Below are 20,833 nucleotides of genomic sequence, written 5' to 3'. Positions count from 1 at the left end.
AGAACACGAGAGAAGTGTTTGGAGAAGCACGACGCGTAGCGGAGTGCTTCTCGACACTTCTCAAGTGTTCTGCCAGCCCCTAAGTGCTTTATGACAGCACACAGCACAGCAAGCAAGTTTTTTTATTTCTTTTATAAAATACAAATTACAATAATAGATAGGAATGAATTTTAAAATATGAATTTTAAAAATACCCAACCGTTAGAAGATCGTACCCTGAAATACCTAACCGTTAGGAGATCGTACCTTGAAATACCTAACCGTTAGGAGATTGTACTTGAAATACCTAATCGTTAGGAGATCGTTACTTGAAATACCTAATCGCTAGGAGATCGTTACTTCAGTTACCTAATCGTTAGGAGATCGTTACTTCAGTTACCTAATCGTTAGGAGATCGTTACTTGAAATACCTAACCGTTAGGAGATCGTTACTTGAAATACCTAACCGTTAGGAGATCGTTACTTGAAATACCTAACCGTTAGGAGATCGTTACATGAAATACCTAATCGTTAGGAGATCGTTGGTTGAAATACCTAATCGTTAGGAAATCGTTACGTGAAATACCTAACCGTACTTCCGGTGTCTCAATTTTTGCTCCAAATCATACTCGCGCGTAGGCTTCCATTAAATGATGATTATCTCGAAAGCAAGCTCGGGACACCCAATTTTCTATCCAGATTTAGAATCAGTATTAAATTCGAATTCGGAAAATCCAAGTTTTAAAAAAAGCTTAAATTTTTTCCCAAAAGTAAGCAGTCACCTTAAACTGGTAGTACAACCGTTCTTTGCTCCTATGGCGCTATTATTTATCTAAAAGGACACTACAAATTAAAGTCATGAGCATATTTATTTTCTGTCTTAAACGAATAATACTTTACATACATGTGCATTCATATTTAGATGATAGTGGACTAATATAATGATAATTTAGTTAAATCTAATAATATTATTATCATTAATAATTTAATATTTATAACGCGCATATGCCATTTGCATATGGTAACGTTGAACGTGTCAGGATATTAGTCTTAGGATGACTATTGTTTCCGCAAACGGCAAACGTGACTACTTGTTCATCGTTTCCCTGTATTTCACTTTACCTTCTGCAAACCTCTCGACAAAGACAAGTATTCTTTTTTTCCTACTGCTTGGATTTTTTTGCGATTCCTTTTCAGTAATGTAAAAGAATTCGTTTACTGGTTAACTGACGTTTCACGTTTGCCGTTAACGTAAATCTAAAACTCTCTATTGTGTTTTGTGCGTGTTAGGATATTTGGAATTATTTAATATACACTTTTTTATTTCACAATTCTTCACGTGGTTCCTTTGACTCAATGTTTTCATTCTCCTTTAATGTTTCTGTCATTATTTCTTTATCTTCTCTGTAATGCTGCTCGTAGAAAACACCTGATAAAAAAGAAAGTTTGAGTTGTATTTACGCTTTTATTTCCCTTTACGTTCGCGGTTAATAGGTATGGATTCTCGCGAGAACCAAGAGTCAAAGAAAGCCCTGCTCAAGTATTTTGGTGTGGTGCTCTAGGTGTGTGAAAGTATTTCTTCCCACTTTCTTCTACTGAAGCCAATACTCTCACGTGTGTTGAGCGCGGCAGGATATGGCGCATCACAGAGCGTCTTAGCATACTGCGCAGCGCTTAACGCGTCAGTATATTGCACATCACTGTGCTCTTCAGTTGTGCATCAATATCCGCTTTAGAATATTGCGCATCATTAATGCCCACCACTGTCGCGTTAGCATATTGCGCGCCACTCTATGCACCAGTGTATTGCGCATCCCTATGCAAATCAGTGTATTGCGTGCCACTGTGCGCGTCGGTATATTGCACATCACTATGCAAATCAGTGTATTGCGCGCCACTGTGCGCGTCGGTATATTGCACATCACTATGCATATCAGTGTATTGCGTGCCACTGTGCGCGTCGGTATATTGCGCATCATTATGCATATCAGTGTATTGCGCGCCACTGTGCGCGTCGGTATATTGCGCATCATTATGCATATCAGTGTATCGTTCGTTTTTCTTGCAACCACTCTTGAACTCACTATACAAAACAACAGATAAAAGCCGAACTTAAAAGTTACCTGATTTATCGTCATCTCTTATTTTCTTGTACAGTTCAAGTACATCAGAAAGGTTTTTCTTAACCTCTTCAGTCGTAGCATACTCTTCGTTTTTGGGCTTGAGCATAGCAAATAACTCCCGCGCAACTTTCTCAGATCCTCCCAAGCTCTTCAAGGAAAAAGTTGGAATCAGTAAATTAGATCAGTAATTAGATATTGTTTTGGCCCGTTTTGGGCCTCGGGTCCCGGGTGCATCTGCTACCGTCAGTGCTTTTTGAGTTTTCCGGTTTGCGCTGATTGATGGGTGCACGTGGGTCTTCGGCGCTCAAATCGTGCCTTAGATTCAATAATTATATTTAATAATCACTTATTTTATTAGTATTACGTGTTATTTTATAATTCTTAGATATTTTGTAGCTTGATTATATATATGAGGGCCACTAGTTGATCAGTTATCTTTATGTACTGTTAAGTGTTACCCTCTCTAAATAAAGATTATTGTATTGTATTGTATTGTATTGAATCAAATCCATAACGAGTCAACCTTGTCACGACACATACTGGGAGCAGGAAGCAAACAAAAGGTCACGAGTTCGAATCCTGCCTGAAACTGGAATTTTTTCATTCCGAGAAACATTTGCTTAATAACTGATTTGAAATCTATTCTCTGGCCCGCGCGGGAGGAATAGGAAAAGGAAGTTTAGTTGCGTTGAATTTGGTTGATGCTCTATGGTTTAAAAAGCGCTTATTAAATAGGTATGCAAACTTTGCTATCATAGTAACTGAGAAAGAAATAAAATCACCAAATAAAGGCTGAACGTTACTTTTACCTGGTATTTAACTATGAGTTTCTGCAAGGTAAGGACACCATCTCCCTCTTCCAATCCTTCTTCAAACGCGTTCCTTAAAATCAATAATTATTGAACATAAATCATAACATAAATTGTAATGGTTTACAAACATGGTTCTGATCATGTTCACGCACTTTTCATAATCAGAAATTCAAGTGTGCACATATATGAGCAACATTTCTCAAAACGAATCTTAATCAATTTAACTGAAATAATAAAGAGATAGCTAAAAAAAAACTAGCTAAAAACTAGTGTGAGCTGCTTCGGTGTTTCTAATGAAACAGTAATGATGAAAAGGTAAATTATACACCGCGAAAAGATGAGGAAAAAAATTTATAAAGTACCTATAGACTCAGCTTTCCAACTTTTTTTCCTTCAAAATATCATCTTCATACTCTGTGCTAGATTTGCATCATATAGGTTTGGGGGCTTGACAGACTAGTACCTTTGATGCCGCACCGTTTACAATCAAAAGGATAATTAATTTAATATTGGTCTCTTGGTTTGTGCCGCCAAGCATGAGCAATGGAGACACCACCATAGACCAGCATTAATAGCAAAAAGCATTCTTCTCAACTTTTCTTACCTAACTTCATCTGCTCCAAAAATAACATGTTCGTACTCCTCTGTGTTGGCAGCATCAGGGTCTACAACATTAGCAACTGCCTTCAGTTTTTCAACAGTCAAAGCTTCAACATCATCTTTAGTGACAAACCCTTTGTTGTCTGGGTCTAATATATTTAGGACCTGCATTAGAATTAATAAATTGATTAAAGGGAGATAGAAGAGGAGAAGGAAGAGAAGTAGAGGGAAGGAAAGTGGAAGGGAAGCATTTACTAGATTTGACCTTCCCTACCCTAACTATTTCTAGTTCTCATCTTTCCTCTTCTTCCATGGACCATAATCACATGGCACCATGGTAATTTCCCATGAGAATGAAAACCATTGTTTAAACTGCATATATTTATTCTCAAGCGCTTGCATGATAGAGCTACACATGGAGAAATCTGCTGTTTCAGTCAACAAGCTGCCGTGTTAGTAATTACTCTACTTTTATCTTTACTTTAAATTTCAATTAACTTATTTATTTACTTCATTTCATTTTTGAATATAATTCTAAAATCATTATAGGAACACTTCTATTAGCGTATTAGCATATACTTTTATTAATATACATGGCATTAATATATTGTTTTCTATAGATTTTATAATTAGTCTTTATCAATATATATATCCTATAACATATACATAACTCAAGTACCATAGAATATTCATAATCAATAACTGGCTAAGTGTATTATTGTAATTCGTGTAATTATTTAGGTGTCCCAGATTAGTATATTCACTTGTGGCAAGCTAGTAGAACGACACATTAATAAAGTGATTGATTGATTGAATGATGATGAGCAATCCATTTCCTCTAGGTACAGATTTTAATCAAATTTTTAAAAAATCTTAAATTGGCTCTACATCCAGAATTACAACAAAGCACAAGCCTCATATTTCATACTAACCTTTTGTGCAATCTCCTTTCTTATTACTGGGTGATCTTCATAAAGTTTTGCCTATTTAGAAAAATTAATTTAAAAAACTAAATTTTAAAACAAACATGTACAAAACATGTTCTAAGGGTCATACACAGAATCAAAATATTATGAGTCACTTGAATAATTATTGCTCTGAGCCGACTAACGACTGACTAGCCTTGTGTTCACGTGGAAACATAAAAGCATTTTCACACGTATGAGAGGCTAGTCAGTCGTTAGTCGGTGCAGAACAATAGTTATTTCAATCGGGTGTATAAGTGAGGGCAGTTCATAACATACCTCAGAATACTGTTCAAACAAATCATCAACAGTAATGCGACCATCATTCTTGTCATTCAAAGCAGCCAAATAACTATCTCTAGAAAGACAGAAGGATGGCACAATCAGTCACCAGCCACCTTAACCATATTCACTCCCAAAGAGGACTGGTAACAGCCTCACTCTGCATAGGATTGTGGGAATGAATGAGTTTAAAATATGATCAAAATGATCTAATAACTCATGCATGTCTCATTAATTCAGTACCAGAAAACTTTGATCAGAAGGTTGTTGCTAAAAAAGACCTTAAGAATCAAGGGTGCTTAGTAGTAGTACATTCACCCTCATGTCTGGGGTCTCGGGTTTGATTCCTGGACTCAACATCACATTAGTGAACCAAGGGTGGTGTAGTGGTAGTACACTCACCTCTCACCTCTGGGGTCTAGGGTTAGATTCCTGGACTCAACATCACATACATTAGTGAACCAAGGGTGGCATAGTGGTAGTACATTCACCTCTCATGTCTGGGGTCTAAGATTCAATTCCTGGACTCAAACACATGCGAGTAGAGTTTGTTAGGTCTCTCCCTAAAGTTTGGAGGGTTTTTCTCTGGTTTTCCAGTTTTTCCCTCCTCAAAACCTAACAAGCTAAATTCCACTTCAATGTGATAGTTAACTGTGTCCTGATTGACCATCCCGGGGGTTTTCTTAGGGTTGGATTATGAAATACATTGCTTACTTCACTTCAAATGGGTCTAGATTCCCCATAGTTTGTGGTCCATGGCCAGGGTAGGTCCACACCATATTGATATCACTTAAAGGTGTATATTCTAGCTTAGCTGTTTTACATCCTGTACTGTTAAACTTTGTAAGTCTTGAAAACAGAACAGAAACGGCCATGTTCTTGGAGCCATATGACCTGACCTGATGCCAGTAACCTAAGATGAGCAATTTTATCAAATCATTATTATTATCAATTAGCCTTCCCAACATGCCTTTATTTTCTTTTACTTTCTCTATAGACTCTTCCACAGTCTCTAGCTCGTCCGTTCCGTCTCCACGCTTAGAGTGACTGTAACGGTACAATGACCAAAAGGACTTATGGGTCCCGAAAACTTGGACCCAGCGCGCTTTGGGAACCAAAATACTCGTCCACAGTCTCTCTCGTTTTTGCCGCCATCTTGAAAATATTGAAACGAGAGATACTGTGGACGAGTATTTTGCTTTAATCTATGCACCACAGGTAGCCCACTATGAAAGTAACAAACAAGTAATCTAGAGCGAAAAGAGATAGCTAATTAGAGATATAAAACACAAATTTAAAGTATGAAAATATGTTTGGCTACTTTGTATCAATCAACCATTGATTAACCATTTTTCAATTATTAGACAATAGCATGTAACAATCGAACATGCCGATAGACTCACTATAAGGCAGGTAGAGGCAGTCCCCAGCAGTCATATTAGCATATTGCCAGTGCACCTTGGTGAAGTTTGGGTATTTCAATAAATTAACTTGATCCACGTCGAGGACAGCAAATCCTCCATATCCTTTGTCACCTTCAGCAACTGGTATCTGTACAATATACAGTATGTAACAAAATTATTGAAATTAAAATAACTTTTGCTGTGTCATTGAGATCATTCATAACTAGCGTGAGTCCTTGGTAAATATAAAATCTGAGTTAGCTGTGTCCTGACTTAGATCAGCCCAGAGGTTGTTTCAGGGTTCTGTCTGTGAGTTAGCCATGTCCTGACTTAGATCAGCCCAGAGGTTGTTTCAGGGTTCTGTCTGTGAGTTAGCCATGCCCTGACTTAGATCAGCCCAGAGGTTGTTTCAGGGTTCTGTCTGTAAGTCTAAGCTGTTTTCTCACTTAAATCAGACCAGAGGTTGTTTTAAGGTTTGATTACGGTCAGCCCATAGATAAATATAACAAAAGATGAATCCTGTTTAAATTTATTTTTCACTAAAAATTAACATTAAAAAATATATATATACATGAAAACAAAGCATGTGAAAGATTTTAAAAAAAATTCTTGATATAATTCATCATCATCCTACTCTGAGTAAATTTTTTAGACCTAACATTTAAAAAAGTCTAATTATGCTGAAAAACTTTTAAAAAAGTGCACCTCTCATCAGACAAGAAAAAACAAGATTTTTTCTACTGCATTAGTATGCACAAACATTATTTGAAATCTTTGATCTCTTGGTAACCAAATTTTCATACAATATATTGTTAATTGCTGAACTCGATAATTAGTTTTGTGGGGGCTTTTTACATGAAAGGAAATCAAATGTCTTGTAAAAGACAAAAAGCTAACTCGAGTTCATAGAAAACAAAACAGCTGTTTGCATTTCAATACACCTGCATATCTGCCTAATGAATGACCTTTAAAAACACTCTAATTGCATAGTGTGAACAAGGAAAATATAAAAAAACTGTAGACATAACTTTTAAGATAACTAAAACTAGAAAAATTAATGATAAGTCAACCTACATTTTGTTCGTTCTCTGGATGGATGAGAATCCAATTTTTCGTCCCATTCAAAAGACAATTTATAGCATTATCCGCATCTTTGTGAAGCATACTCTTAGTCCCACCAGAACTTAACCATAAATTCGCTTCAAGAATCCTTTCAGAAAAAGTCCCACACATTAAACAAGGCAAGATACGAACTTCTTTAGCCAAAGGATCCGGTAATTGAGTGACCATGTATGAATCCTTCTGAACATACGAATTTAGGAAACTCTTAATAGTGTCTCGACCAACTCCTCGATCGCCAACAGGAACATGGTCTTTCTCTTTCTTTGCTTCTAACTTAACTTCTAAATCTCCGTAGTTTTTCTTTAAATAGCTGTCTGTCCATAATGACTGCGCTGGAAAGTTTTTAGCAGCACCCTGAAAAACTACAGGCTTTTGAATACTCGCGTAGTTATCCCAAAAATCTTGAGGTGAAGGGATCGTTGTTAGGACGTCTACATGGCCGTCGGATTCTCTGTGTTTCCCTAATTCAGCTCCGTGTCCTTTGGGAAGATTCTTGGCTTCTTTGCCCACAGAGAGATTAAGGTATAAAGCAAACGAAGAAATAATAAATAGGAGTTTAACAGACCTCATTTTACGGATGTTCTCGTTCGTTGTGTTTGTCGGCTGTTCAGTTTGCAAAGTACAGTAGGCGTTCCTCGAGCTTTGTTCCAGGCCCACTCGGTATCGATATAGAAACAAAATATTATTATTACTATTAATTTAAATATATAATGAATATTAGACTATATAATGAATTTTATGAATAGATTAGCTTTTAATAATTTAGGAATTTAATATATTTTAATTTCATTTAATTTAATTCTTAAATTTATATAGTTTTCAGAACATTACATGGCCGCTTGGAGATACGAATTTTATCTTCTCGTGTTCAATTTAGATATTTCACTTGTTCGCTGCGCTCACTCGTGAGATATCGATTGAACACTCGAAGATAAAATTCGTATCTCCGCGCGCCCATGTAATATCCCCTATTTATTATTTGTTGTTATTATTATTATTATTATTATTATTATTATTATACTATTACTATAGTCTAAAATACTATTATTACTATCAATTTAAATATTATATATATACTTAATCCCTAATCTGAATCAACCTTAACATGTTAATATATTTTTACTTGTAAATTAGATAACATTATTATAATTGTCAATAGATTATTATTATTATTATTATTATTATTATTATCGCATGGATAAGGACGAAGGTCTCCTTTGCCATCCTGCTTAGTGCCCTTGTTTCAGTCTGAGGGGATCAAGATCGACAAGGAGAAGAAAGGCAAATGTACAGGAGAGCGACCTAGAGATGGAAAAGGGACTTACCGAACTGACCTGAGATTGCTAATGACTATTTCATATTAAATAATTTATTAATTCAATAAGAATATTTATGAAAAACATATTTTCTAATAGATTATTTATTATCATTATTATCAATATTATAATTATTATAATTATTATATTGGTGGTATAAAAAGGATATATCACTCTATAGTAGCCACTTGACTGTTTCATAAAGTGTTAAAACTGAGATAAAAAGAAAGAAAGAAAGAAAGAACCGAAAGTGACTTCTTTCCAATCTCTTCCCAACACAACCATTTCAACCCAAGTTTCACTTTAGGTAAAATTTATTTTGGGTGACATTTATTATTGAATTTATTTTTTCGCCCTTTTGCCCTACCTTTTCTATAACGTCCTTTTTTTTCACGAGGGTAGCACTTAACAAACTAACAAACCTGTGGAGTTGATTTTTTTCGGAGGGAGGAAAACCGGAGAACCCGGAAAACCCTCGAAGCACAGGAGAGAACCAACAACAACTTTTTCTGTTTTTTTGTTTTTGTTTTTGTTTTCTTCTTGTTGTTGTTGTTGTTGTTGTTGTTTTTTGTTTCGTTTGTTTTTACTTAAATACTATTGAAATGAAGATACAGTAGAGATATCCATCCCCTCGAGTAATGTCCGGCTTCCTTTAATATACCCTTCATGGTATATATATTAAAACAGTACAGCTTCCCTAACTAATTCAATTTTGGCATATCTTTTGGCTACAAGTAAGGGATTTTGTAACACTTTTTAAAGTTTTTGTTTGATAAAGCTGAAAAGAAAAAATATATTCACAAATTCTCACTGCCCATCCCTGAGCATCTGTTTTCTTTTCTTAAAAGCCATATTTATAAATGATTTTCAAAAATAACTGCATAATGGTGCCATTATCTTAAGATTAAGATTATTTTAAGCTTGGAAATCAAGCTGCAAGAGGCTCATCAACATCTCAAAGATTTTCTAAAATATGAGGATGTGTACAACAACAACAAAATCGAGGAAGATCAACAAGTTATAGATAATGGAAGTCAAACCTCCTTCAATTACCAAAAAACAACTTAAAGAAAAACAAGTTTAGTGGTCACATGAGAATGAAGGCCAATATGATAAAAAACATGCCCTCAGCTCAAACAGGCAATCCAGTAATCACAGAAAGAAAGATAGATCAAGTTGAAGATCATGATTGTGATTCTGCTGAAGAAGAGGATGTGTTCATTGGTATTAAAAAGGGACAAGTCCCCAAACACAAGGAAAGAAATATGTCCGTTGAATAAGAAAACAACATAAAAAATGGAAACTTGTTGTCTGATAAGTCAATTAATTTGGCCCAAAATCTTCTAAGACAACAATTCCCAAACATTGATTGCCATGTTGGTGAGGTATAAATCTATTGGATGTCAAAACAGACGTGTTTGATGAATCCATTCAAGGTCAAAGACAGTGATATAAAGCACCAAAAACTGTCCATCACCATACAATCTGTACAACAACAGGATAATGAAGTGCACTGTAGAGTTTTCTCTTTAGCATTAGCTATATCCTTACTTACTGGTGATGACCCAGAACATGTGGTTTATAGCAAACTAAGGATGCGTCAAAATGTTTTGGGATGTTGAACATTGTTGAAGAATGAAGCCCTTTCCAAAGCTTCAAAAAAGCACACCTAGCAGCCCTTCCAAGAAGTTGACATATAATTCATTTCAAAAATGTATGATTCATTTGGTCAAAATTATCGGTTGATCTATCTCCATACAGTTATTCTGTTTATGTATTAATTGTTTATACATTTTCTACTTATTTTTATTTCATTTTTATTTGATTTATACATTAAACTAATTATAATTAAAGATTTTTGTTGAAAATATCTAATTACAAAATTTAGGAGGACCTGTTTGGTTCTGAACAATTCAAATTACCTTACAGTATTCTAAGAAGTTTTTACATAAGGAATACTCCAGTTTCGGGTTCTTTTCTCAGCCTTAGTCTCTGGGTCTTCAACTCTGGGTCTAATGCGTTAAGTTCTGTCTGGATGCAGTCATAAAGTTAAAGACACAGCATACCGTACTCTTGTACGGCCTAAACTCGAGTATGCGTCTTGTGTGTGGAATCCATACAGACAACGGAACATAAACAAAATTGAATCCGTCAAACAAAGAGGCACTTGATTTGTGTTTAAAAACTATTCGCGATATAGCCATGTTACACCTATGATACAAAGTCTTGGCTGGGACTCGCTTCATGACCGAAGACTTCTCCCACAAGCCACCAGGTTTTACAAAATCCAAATGGGCCATGTTGGCATTTCATTTCCACCTGATGTCAAACCGAATGAAAGGCCATTGAGAGCTCCCAACTGCTGTCCTTTAAAACAAGGTAGTGAAAGAGAACAATGATATTTTATAAGTTCTTCTTGTATCCGAGAACAATACCTTTATGGAACAATATACCATTTAGTTACACTAATATAGATAGTCTATATACTTTTAGAAAACTCATTAATAATTCATGAGGAAAACACAATAGAAATCATGACCATGAAGGTGATTTTATATCGGATATAGATTCGTCTTCATTTGCATAAACTTTAACTTGGATTTTCTCTATCAAACTTGGTTCATTTCGTAAAGAATTCTGTACCATATGAGAACATACATCATGAGTTTTCTAAGCCGTTCAATAAACTCGCAGATCGTGTTTTATCGGGTCTAAAACCACTCGGCTACGCCTCGTGTTTTATACCCGATAAAACACTCCTGCTCGTTTATTAAACAGTACTTAAATCAAATGCACTTTCAACTATTAGATGGAATTAATTTCTTCTAATATTATAAGCTATATTAGTTTGTTTTCATTTAATTATTTAAATTATCACTCATTATGCTATTTCATTTTTATATAATTTAGTTATTATATATTTAAATCGTATTTTAGTGTATTTTAATGTATTTATAAGTATTTATAAGCTATTTTTATAACGTTGTAATTAGCTCTCTTGTATAGTCTTAACTGTTTTAGGAGTACTTTCATTAAAGATTAAAGGTTGTGTGTTCAAATAGTCAGCCATTCAATCAAAAGACACTTCTCGTGGCAGTAGATTTATGTAGCAAGCGAGGAGATTTTTGTGTACCACGTGAGATTGAAACTGGTTTCACAATGGTTGGACTGTTCTTGAGTGAGCGGCCGTAATGCTTCTTGCAGTCATAAAAAGAAAAAAAAAGCTTTTGTCAAAATTAGTTAGTCCAGATAAACCCCAGACAAACGTGGGAAAAATTCTTGTTTGAGTCTTATTTGAGAGAGGGGCTAAATAGAGGATTTACGGTATGAGAGTTATAAGTTATAAGTTTATAACTACTATAAGGACTTGATTAGTCTATGCCTGGACCTCAGTTTTCACTGTCACACAGAATGTACTCTTTATGCTCTTTTCATATTCTTTGAGTTTTGGGAATTTGAAAACTGCCTTTAAGTAGTTTTTCATAGTGAAAGATTCAGGATACGGATGAGGACTACATCACGGGCGGAGAGACAGAGAGGTAAAATACAGTAAATGTATGTAAATTGGGCCGTGAGGGGCCCGTGAAATGCACTCTACGCCCGTGATATAGCTTTTTTTCAAAACACACCATTTAATCACAAGCCAAGCGCTGTTATTATTTATCTTTTCAGTTTGTTTTATCACAAAACCACCAAACTCATCATTACGAAGCGACGAACAACAAGTCGAAGACAAAGTTGGCAGACATTTTCCCTCGATGATAGACATTCATGTCTGAAGTTAAATCGATGAAAAAAGCTTAAAAATATATCCGCATTTTGTAAAATAGGTTGTAACCAAAGAAAGACTAAAAGTCCAAAGTAGGAAAGATACGATCTGGTTTCTGATATAAATTAGAACATTGGTAAAAAGTGATTGGTCTCCCTGTGGTATCTTCACCTTCGTCGCACCACAGGTAGTCCATAATAGTAAAAAAATAAACGCACACTCTAAATATATGTTTTTGAACAAACATAAAAATCAATACTCACGTTTTCTGTTTTCACTTAAATAGCATTGATGCGGGGATACTGTACAGAATATCCATCCCTTTGGACCAAACACTTTCTTTTTACCGTTTGCGGTATCCATGTTAATTGTAGGCCGCTATTTTTTCTGTTAAAGCTTGTTATAGTGGCAAGAACACAAGTGAGGAGTTTTCCAACGTCTTTTTCGATTCCTTGTTTGATAAAAAAAAGAAGAAAAGAGATGATAAGTGTTAACAAACAGTTGGGTGTCACCCTGGTTGATTATGCCGACATACCTTCGAAGCCTTCCCTCAAAGAAAACAACAAACGCATCTATCACAACTACTTTTACTATCGATTATCCTAAAGCTATTTTCCACTCCGACTTTGAAAATTAATAACTTGTATTTTCTTAGATAAATTAGATAACTTAAATAAACTGTTAACTCGATACCACTTGATTGGTAACTTATTTATAGACTTGGAAATGATAATATAGTAATAATAATGTGAAGTTTTTAAGATCACGCAACTTATTAAATATCTTGTAAAGTTTGTATTTCTAATGTTTAAACTTTGGATTCTTTAGAAATATCTAAACTATGATTCTTACTTTTTTTTCTACCTAAATAAGCTAACGTGGTGGAATAGTGTTCCTTGTTTTAGCATGCTTACTTTTGGTTTTCAAAGCTTCTGTAAAGTCTCTCATTCCCAAGCGGTTGTGGTTCTTGTTCAGTACAGTCTTCTTCTCGACTTAATTCCTCTCTGCGGTACTAGTTCAGTTCTTTCTTTCTTTATCTTTACCAAATAACCTTTCCCAAGCCTTCTGCTGAGGTTCTCTTTCAGAGGTTTTTCTTTCTCAACTTTATCTTCTCAACTGCTTCAATACGATCTTTTCTAGTGGAACTCTGTGTGAGTTGCTTCCTTGAACGACCGTTTTCTTCTCATCAGTTCTGAAAGGGCGTATATAAGTATTTCAGGAACAATACTAAGCTCACAAACTACCTATAGACAAAGATCTCTAAATATGGGCAAAGGATTAATATTACTAAGTGAATTAACACCTGATAACAATAATGAATTAAATCCCCTAAGATCTACTTAAGTTATTCCGTGACAATAAGTGGAATATATTCACAGATTCTCACAGAGTACCTCTTAAAGTATCAATCTCATAAAAGCCATAATTTTTCAATAATCTTTCAAAATAACTGCGTCAAAGTACTTTTTCTAGTAACGTTAGATTTTTCACTATGGTTTCAATTCGAAATACTAAAGTAAAATTTTTCCTTGTTCCGACAGTCCAACTAGGAAAAGTCCGATCCAAGAAGTGAATCCAGATTGTGATTTTCCACAATTTTTGATTTTGAGGCAAAGAGTAACAAATTCTTAAAGAAAAAGAGAAATGGGGATCAATGGTGTAATTTGTTTTGTTTTGTTCATGAAGGAAATAGATTTACGAGCATCTAAAGTTTTGACCCGCAAGCCACTTGTCCCTATACAACACACCCACCTCCCCAAGGTACTAGATACTACAATTGGCGTTTCTGGGGCCAAAATCTTGCGCTAACTAGTATTGCTATGCAAATTGCGAGGGAATCCTTTCTCCGCTAAATCAGACCAAACATGTTTGTTTTAGCCGCGCTGTGACTTTGATTCGCAGGAGTATCGATAAAATGCTGAGGATAATCCAAACGCGGTTTCTATATTTGGTAAATGGATCAATCGTAACATTTTGATGCTTGTTATTGGCGGCGCCCTATTGCGAATCAAAAGATATCACGCTAACCCAGGCTATTGTCTTTACACCTTTAAGATAACTAAACGGCACGTCTTTAACTAAGGTAAATCTATCCCTTCAGACAAACTGAAAAGTCGAGCCAGAAAGAAAGAATTTGACAGCCTGTTGTATCAGATAAAAAGGATGTCCACTACAGGATTAGTCTGTGCCTTGACTGTTTCAACATTCATACAGGATCTACTCTTTATGCTTTTTGTATCTCTTAAGTGGTAAGATAAAAAGAAAACATGATTTCCAAATTGCAGTGAAGTATTCAAGGAACGCGTGTTAAGACTACGATATATCACGGGCGATGAGTGACCACATAAAATATAGTAAATGTATGTAATTTGGGTTGTGAGGGGGCACTGAAATGCACTCTCCGCCCGGGATGTAGTCTTTTTATCAAAACACGTCATTCCTTTACAAGCTAATCCTAATATTCCTTATTCTTGCAGTTGGTTGTATCATGAAGGAATCGTACACGGAACCGATGCTGAAGATGATGGATTTTATTTAGTGTTTTCTATATAGGAATGTCTAAATGACCGGTAGCCGGCCTCGGTTTTCGGTTTTATCACGCAGCAATAAATCAAGATAAATGAGGATGGATTTCTAGCCCTTTCTATCTTGATCATACACATTCAATTTTCCTTCGAAAATCATAAGTGTCCATTTGAGCATTCAGGTTATTTTCGCAAGCTTAGCGATCTCGTACTCCTTCACACTCAAGCTTCAGTACAAAGATGCCCTCTCCTGTCAATGAAATCCTGTTGAAGTATAATGTAATAAGGCAATTTCTAATAGGCTTACTTTGGTTTCCTCAGTTTTGAGTGTTGTGATCTTTGTAAAACTAGCTACTCCGCACTCCTTCACACGCTTCAGAGGTTCGCCTTCTGTTGATGTAATGCAATATTTGGTGGTGAATATGAGAGTTATGTTATATATATTAAGTATATAAGTTATTAGTTTATAACTGCTACTATAAAGACTTTATTAGTCTATACCTTGACTCTGTCACACAGAATGTACTCTTTATGGTCTTTTCATATGCTTTGACTTTTGGGTATTTTAAAAGTGCCTTTAAGTGGTTTTTCACTGAGTGAAAGATTCACGATACGGATGAAGACTACATCGCGGGCGGAGAGACATACAGGTGAAATACAGTAAATGTATGTAAATTGGGCTGTGAGAGGCCCGTGAAATGCACTCTACGCCCGTGATATAGCTTTTTTTCAAAACACACCATTTAATCACAAGGCAAGCGCTGTTATTATTTATCCTTCCAGTTTCTTGTATCACGAAGCAATCGTACACTAAATCGAGGCTAATGATGATGGGTTTCTAACCACCAAACTCATCATTACGAAGCGACGAAACGAACAAGTTTAAGACAAAGTTGGCAGACATTTTATCTCAATAATAGACTTTCATGTCTGAAGTTAAATCGATGAAAAATATAAGGCTTAAAAATATATCCGCATTTTGTAAAATAGGTTGTAACAACAGAAAGACTGAATTGAGTTTGTTTGTTTCTCATTCTTGATTGAACGCCTTCTTCAAATGATCATATTTAAGGGAATCCTTGACCATATTTAAGAGTATCCTTTTTTCAAATAACCGTATTTAAGGTATCCTTGGTCATATTTAAGAGTATCCTTTTTTCAAATGACCGTATTTAATTTATCCTTGACCATATTTAAGAGTATCCTTTTTTCAAATAACCGTGTTTAAGGGTATTCTTGACCATATTTAAGAGTATCCTTTTTTCAAATGACCGTATTTAATTTATCCTTGACCATATTTAAGAGTATCCTTTTTTCAAATGACCGTACTTAAGGTAGCCTTGACCATATTTAAGAGTATCCTTTTTTCAAATAACCGTATTTAAGGTATCCTTGACCATATTTAAGAGTATCCTTGACCATATTTAAGAGTATCCTTTTTTCAAATAACCATATTTAAGGTATCCTTGACCATATTTAAGAGTATCCTTTTTTCAAATGACCGTATTTAATTTATTCTTGACCATATTTAAGAGTATCCTTTTTTCAAATGACCGTATTTAAAGTATCCTTGGTCAAATTTAAGAGTATCCTTTTTTCAAATGACCGTATTTAAGGTATCCTTGACCATATTTAAGAGTATCCTTTTTTCAAATGACCGTACTTAAGGTATCCTTGACCATATTTAAGAGTATCCTTTTTTCAAATGACCGTACTTAAGGTATCCTTGACCATATTTAAGAGTATCCTTTTTTCAAATAACCGTATTTAAGGTATCCTTGACCATATTTAAGAGTATCCTTGACCATATTTAAGAGTATCCTTTTTTCAAATAACCATATTTAAGGTATCCTTGACCATATTTAAGAGTATCCTTTTTTCAAATAACCATATTTAAGGTATCTTTGACCATATTTAAGAGTATCCTTGACCATATTTAAGAGTATCCTTTTTTCAAATAACCGTGTTTAAGGGTATCCTTGACCATATTTAAGAGTATCCTTGACCATATTTAAGAGTATCCTTTTTTCAAATGACCGTATTTAATTTATTCTTGACCATATTTAAGAGTATCCTTTTTTCAAATGACCGTATTTAAAGTATCCTTGGTCAAATTTAAGAGTATCCTTTTTTCAAATGACCGTATTTAAGGTATCCTTGACCATATTTAAGAGTATCCTTTTTTCAAATGACCGTACTTAAGGTATCCTTGACCATATTTAAGAGTATCCTTTATTCAAATAACCGTATTTAAGGTATCCTTGACCATATTTAAGAGTATCCTTGACCATATTTAAGAGTATCCTTTTTTTCAAATGACCATGCACTGATAAATATGCGGAATGGTAATGTTAGACTCTCTACCATGTTTTGGAGGTGAAGTACTATTTTTGTTTACTTTTTCACCTGGCATTCCACACTTCACCAAAGAAAAGTCTGATCCAAGGAATCAATCCAGATTCTCATAATTTTCTATGATTTTGAATTTTAGCCATAAAACTGACACATTCTAAATAGGAAAATAAAATTGGTATCAATTGTATATTCTGTGTCGTTTTGGTCGTAAAGGAAATGGATTTAATAGCATCAAACGTATCAACCCACAAGCCACTTGTACGCCTTGTGTGCTTTGCATTTTGTAAAATATTGTGTATAAACAAAACGACTAAAATGAGTCTGTTTGGAGGTCATTCTTGATTGAACGCCTTCAACAATGATCTTTTCATATGCCTTTAGTTTTGGGAATTAAAAAAAGTGGCTTGAAGTAGTCTTTCATAGTCCAAAAGTTTCTGAATACGGATGAGGACTACATCACGGGCGGAGAGACATAGATGTAAAATACAGTAAATGTATGTAAATTGGTCTGTGAGGGGCCCGTGAAATGCACTCTACGCCCGTGATATAGCTTTTTTTCAAAACACACCATTTAATCACAAGCTAAGCGCTGTTATTATCTATCCTTCCAGTTTGTTGTATCACAAAGCAATCGTACACTAAATCGAGGCTAATGAGGATGGGTTTCTAACCACCAAACTCATCATTTCGAAGCGACGAACAACAAGTTTAAGACAAAGTTGTCAGACACTTTCCCTTGATAATAGACATTCATATCTGAAGTTAAATCGATGAAAAAGCTTAAAAATATATCCGCATTTTGTAAAATAGGTTGTAACAACAGAAAGACTAAATTGGGTTGGTTTGGTGCTCATTCTTGATTGAACGCCTTCTACAAATGACCATATTTAAGGGAATTCTTGACCATATTTAAGAGTATCCTTTTTTCAAATGACCATATTTAAGAATATCCTTTTTTTAATAACTGGGTTTCAAAGAGAAGGCTAAGATACTTACGGATGAGTACTACATCCCGGGCGGAGAGACAGAGAGGCAAAATACAGTAAATGTATGTAAATTGGGCTGTGAGGGGCCTGTGAAAAGCACTCCGCCCGTGTTATAGTATATCCTCAAAACACACCCTTAACACACGAGCCAAAACCTTTTATTCTTTATTCTTCCTATTGGTTTTATCACGTAGCAATCGTACACTAATCTCAGGCTGATAAGGATGGAATTCTAACAACCAAACTCACCATGCAACGTGCGGTCTAGATGGGATACACGCAGTCCAGGTGATTGAGAAAGACTAGTGAGATCATGATTGTCAGTTAAATTTATTCAGTCGGCTAGTAGTCGTAGTCTACGATAGCATAAATTCAGCTATAATAAATATTTATGTGTTTAAATATGGCTAACTCAATCACCTGGACTGCGAGTATCCCATCTAGTTATCAATTAACGAGCTGGCTAGATGGGATATTTGCAGTCCAGGTGATTGAGAGAGCCGGTGAGCTATAGACTTTTGCAAACTGTACCGCTTAGAAGGGAAGGCAACAAATTTGTCGTAAATCGTTTCAAAATAAAGGAAATCACCGCTTTATTCATTCTTAATAAGCATTAAATTAAGTCTCGATAATCTGAAAATTGAAATGTACCTTCGTGCCTCTAGACGGTATTATTTTACAGATTGTCCCGCTTTGAAGAACAAACCAACAAATCGATCATCGTAATAAAGGATTTCGTTGTTTTTGAAGAAAATGTAAAGAGGTCATTCCAAAGAAACTAGGCGTTAAATCACAATCGGGTTTCTAAGTTGACTAGGAACAAGTGTAGTAAAGGGGTTGGGCTCCCTGTTGTTTCTTCAGCCTTTGCCAAACCACAGTCAGTCCAAATTTTTAAATACAAATACATACTCATATAATCTTGAACACAAATAAATGTTACAACTCACCTTTTCTCATTCGAATAGTATTGATACAGGGATACTTTACAAAATATCCATCCCTTTGGAATAAGAACTTTCATTTTACCCTTTGCGGTATGATGGTAACTGTACGCCGCTCTATTTTCTGTTCTTAACTTTTTATCTGCCAAAAATACTAGTAAGGCATCTTCTAACGTCTTTATTCATTCCCTGTTGGATAAAGATGAAACGAGATGGTTAATTATCTGTAACAAAAACACAGATTCTCACAAATTAGCCTTAACCTTTTCCTTCACATATAAAAGCCATATTTTTTTACTAATTTCTAATAACTACTGCGTCAAAGCAATTGTTCAGGGTACGTTAGACATTTAACATTGAATTGAACTTGAAATACCAAAGAAAAAAAATCTCGATTCCGACGCTCCACCTAAGAAAAGTCCGATCCAAGGGGTTAATCCAGGTTAGGATTTTCCACAATTTTGGATTTTGAGGCAAAAAGTACCAAATTCTGAGAGAGGAAGTGAAATAGGTATCAATGGTGTAATTTGTTTTGCTTTTGTTGTAATAAAACGTGTTTTTATGAGCAACAAATGTATGAACCCTCAAGCCAAGTGTACGCCTGTACAACACACCTTCCCCTCCCCAATGAAGTAGGTGTTACATTTGAAATTTTTCGCTGCCAATTATAGCAGATTAAAAGATTGTCCTCCCTCCATAAAATAACACTGAGCATTTTAAAACCCAACGCGATCTCTCTTTTCAACTGCGCTGCGACATTGATATGCATGGTTTCAATAAAATTCTAACGACTGTCCATGCACGATTTCTATAACTAGTATGGATAATCCGTATATTTTGTTGTGCCCTTTTCCTTGCCGCGCAAAGCCTTAAAAAATCATACGGTCATTGAAAAAAGGATACGCTTAAATACGGTCATTAGAAACCACGATACACCTAAATACGGTCATTTCAAAAAAAAGCCGGATACTCTTAAATACGGTGACTTCAAAAATGGATACTCTTAAATAAAAGTTCAGTTAAAAAAAAAGGATTCTATTAAATAAGATTTTGAATACTCTTAAATACGGTCATTTGAAAAAAGGATACTCCTGAATACGGTCATTTGAATAAAAGGATACTCTTAAATACGGTCATTTGAATAAAAGGATACTCTTAAATATGGTTATTTGAATACAAGGATACTCTTAAATACGGTCATTTGAATAAAAGGATACTCTTAAATACGGCCATTTGAATAAAAGGATACTCTTAAATACGGTCATTTGAAGAAGAAAAAAGAATACTTTTAAATACGTTCATTTAAGAAGAGAACGACTACTTCTGTTGTGTCTTAGAAAACATTCCACCATGATACACAGCTGCGTACAGAATCAATGCCCGGCAATTTTTTTGCTTTTATTATTATTATTTTTTGTTTTTCTTTTTTCTTTTTTTTTTTTTTGTTTTGTTTGTTTTGTTTTTTGTTTTTGTTTTGTTTTTGTTTTTTGCCCAGTTCCAAACAAAATCAAATTAATATTATAAGCGATTGAAAGTTGAAGGATAAATAATCTTGCAGGCCTAAGTTTCAGGTCACCCATCCAGGTACTAATTTCTCTAAACCGGACTTGACTCAGTGTTATTGAAGCCCAAGATTTTCCCACTGGGCCACGGTT

General features: G+C 34.9%; 1 protein-coding gene across 1 annotated transcript; it reads right to left on the bottom strand.

Moving 5' to 3' along the window:
* Positions 1 to 829: 829 nt before the first annotated feature.
* Positions 830 to 8,199, bottom strand: LOC116300140 (uncharacterized). The gene is made up of 9 exons (XM_031708925.2): positions 7,239 to 8,199; positions 6,165 to 6,312; positions 5,476 to 5,674; positions 4,759 to 4,837; positions 4,447 to 4,497; positions 3,519 to 3,679; positions 2,912 to 2,984; positions 2,103 to 2,250; positions 830 to 1,408 (listed from the first exon to the last, which is right to left on the bottom strand). Exons 1-9 carry the CDS (start codon positions 7,854 to 7,856, stop codon positions 1,305 to 1,307), a joined length of 1,581 nt encoding a protein of 526 aa, XP_031564785.2. The 5' UTR covers positions 7,857 to 8,199; the 3' UTR covers positions 830 to 1,304.
* Positions 8,200 to 20,833: the final 12,634 nt, after the last annotated feature.

This window comes from Actinia tenebrosa, unplaced genomic scaffold (genome assembly GCF_029948245.1).
Source record: "Actinia tenebrosa isolate PJP-AT-01 unplaced genomic scaffold, QUT_ActTen_1.0 PGA_scaffold14__42_contigs__length_11649687, whole genome shotgun sequence".
In the NCBI taxonomy this organism is placed as follows: domain Eukaryota; kingdom Metazoa; phylum Cnidaria; class Anthozoa; order Actiniaria; family Actiniidae; genus Actinia; species Actinia tenebrosa.
Note: the sequence above shows the minus strand (reverse complement) of the source record. Positions and strands in the feature narration are given on the sequence as shown.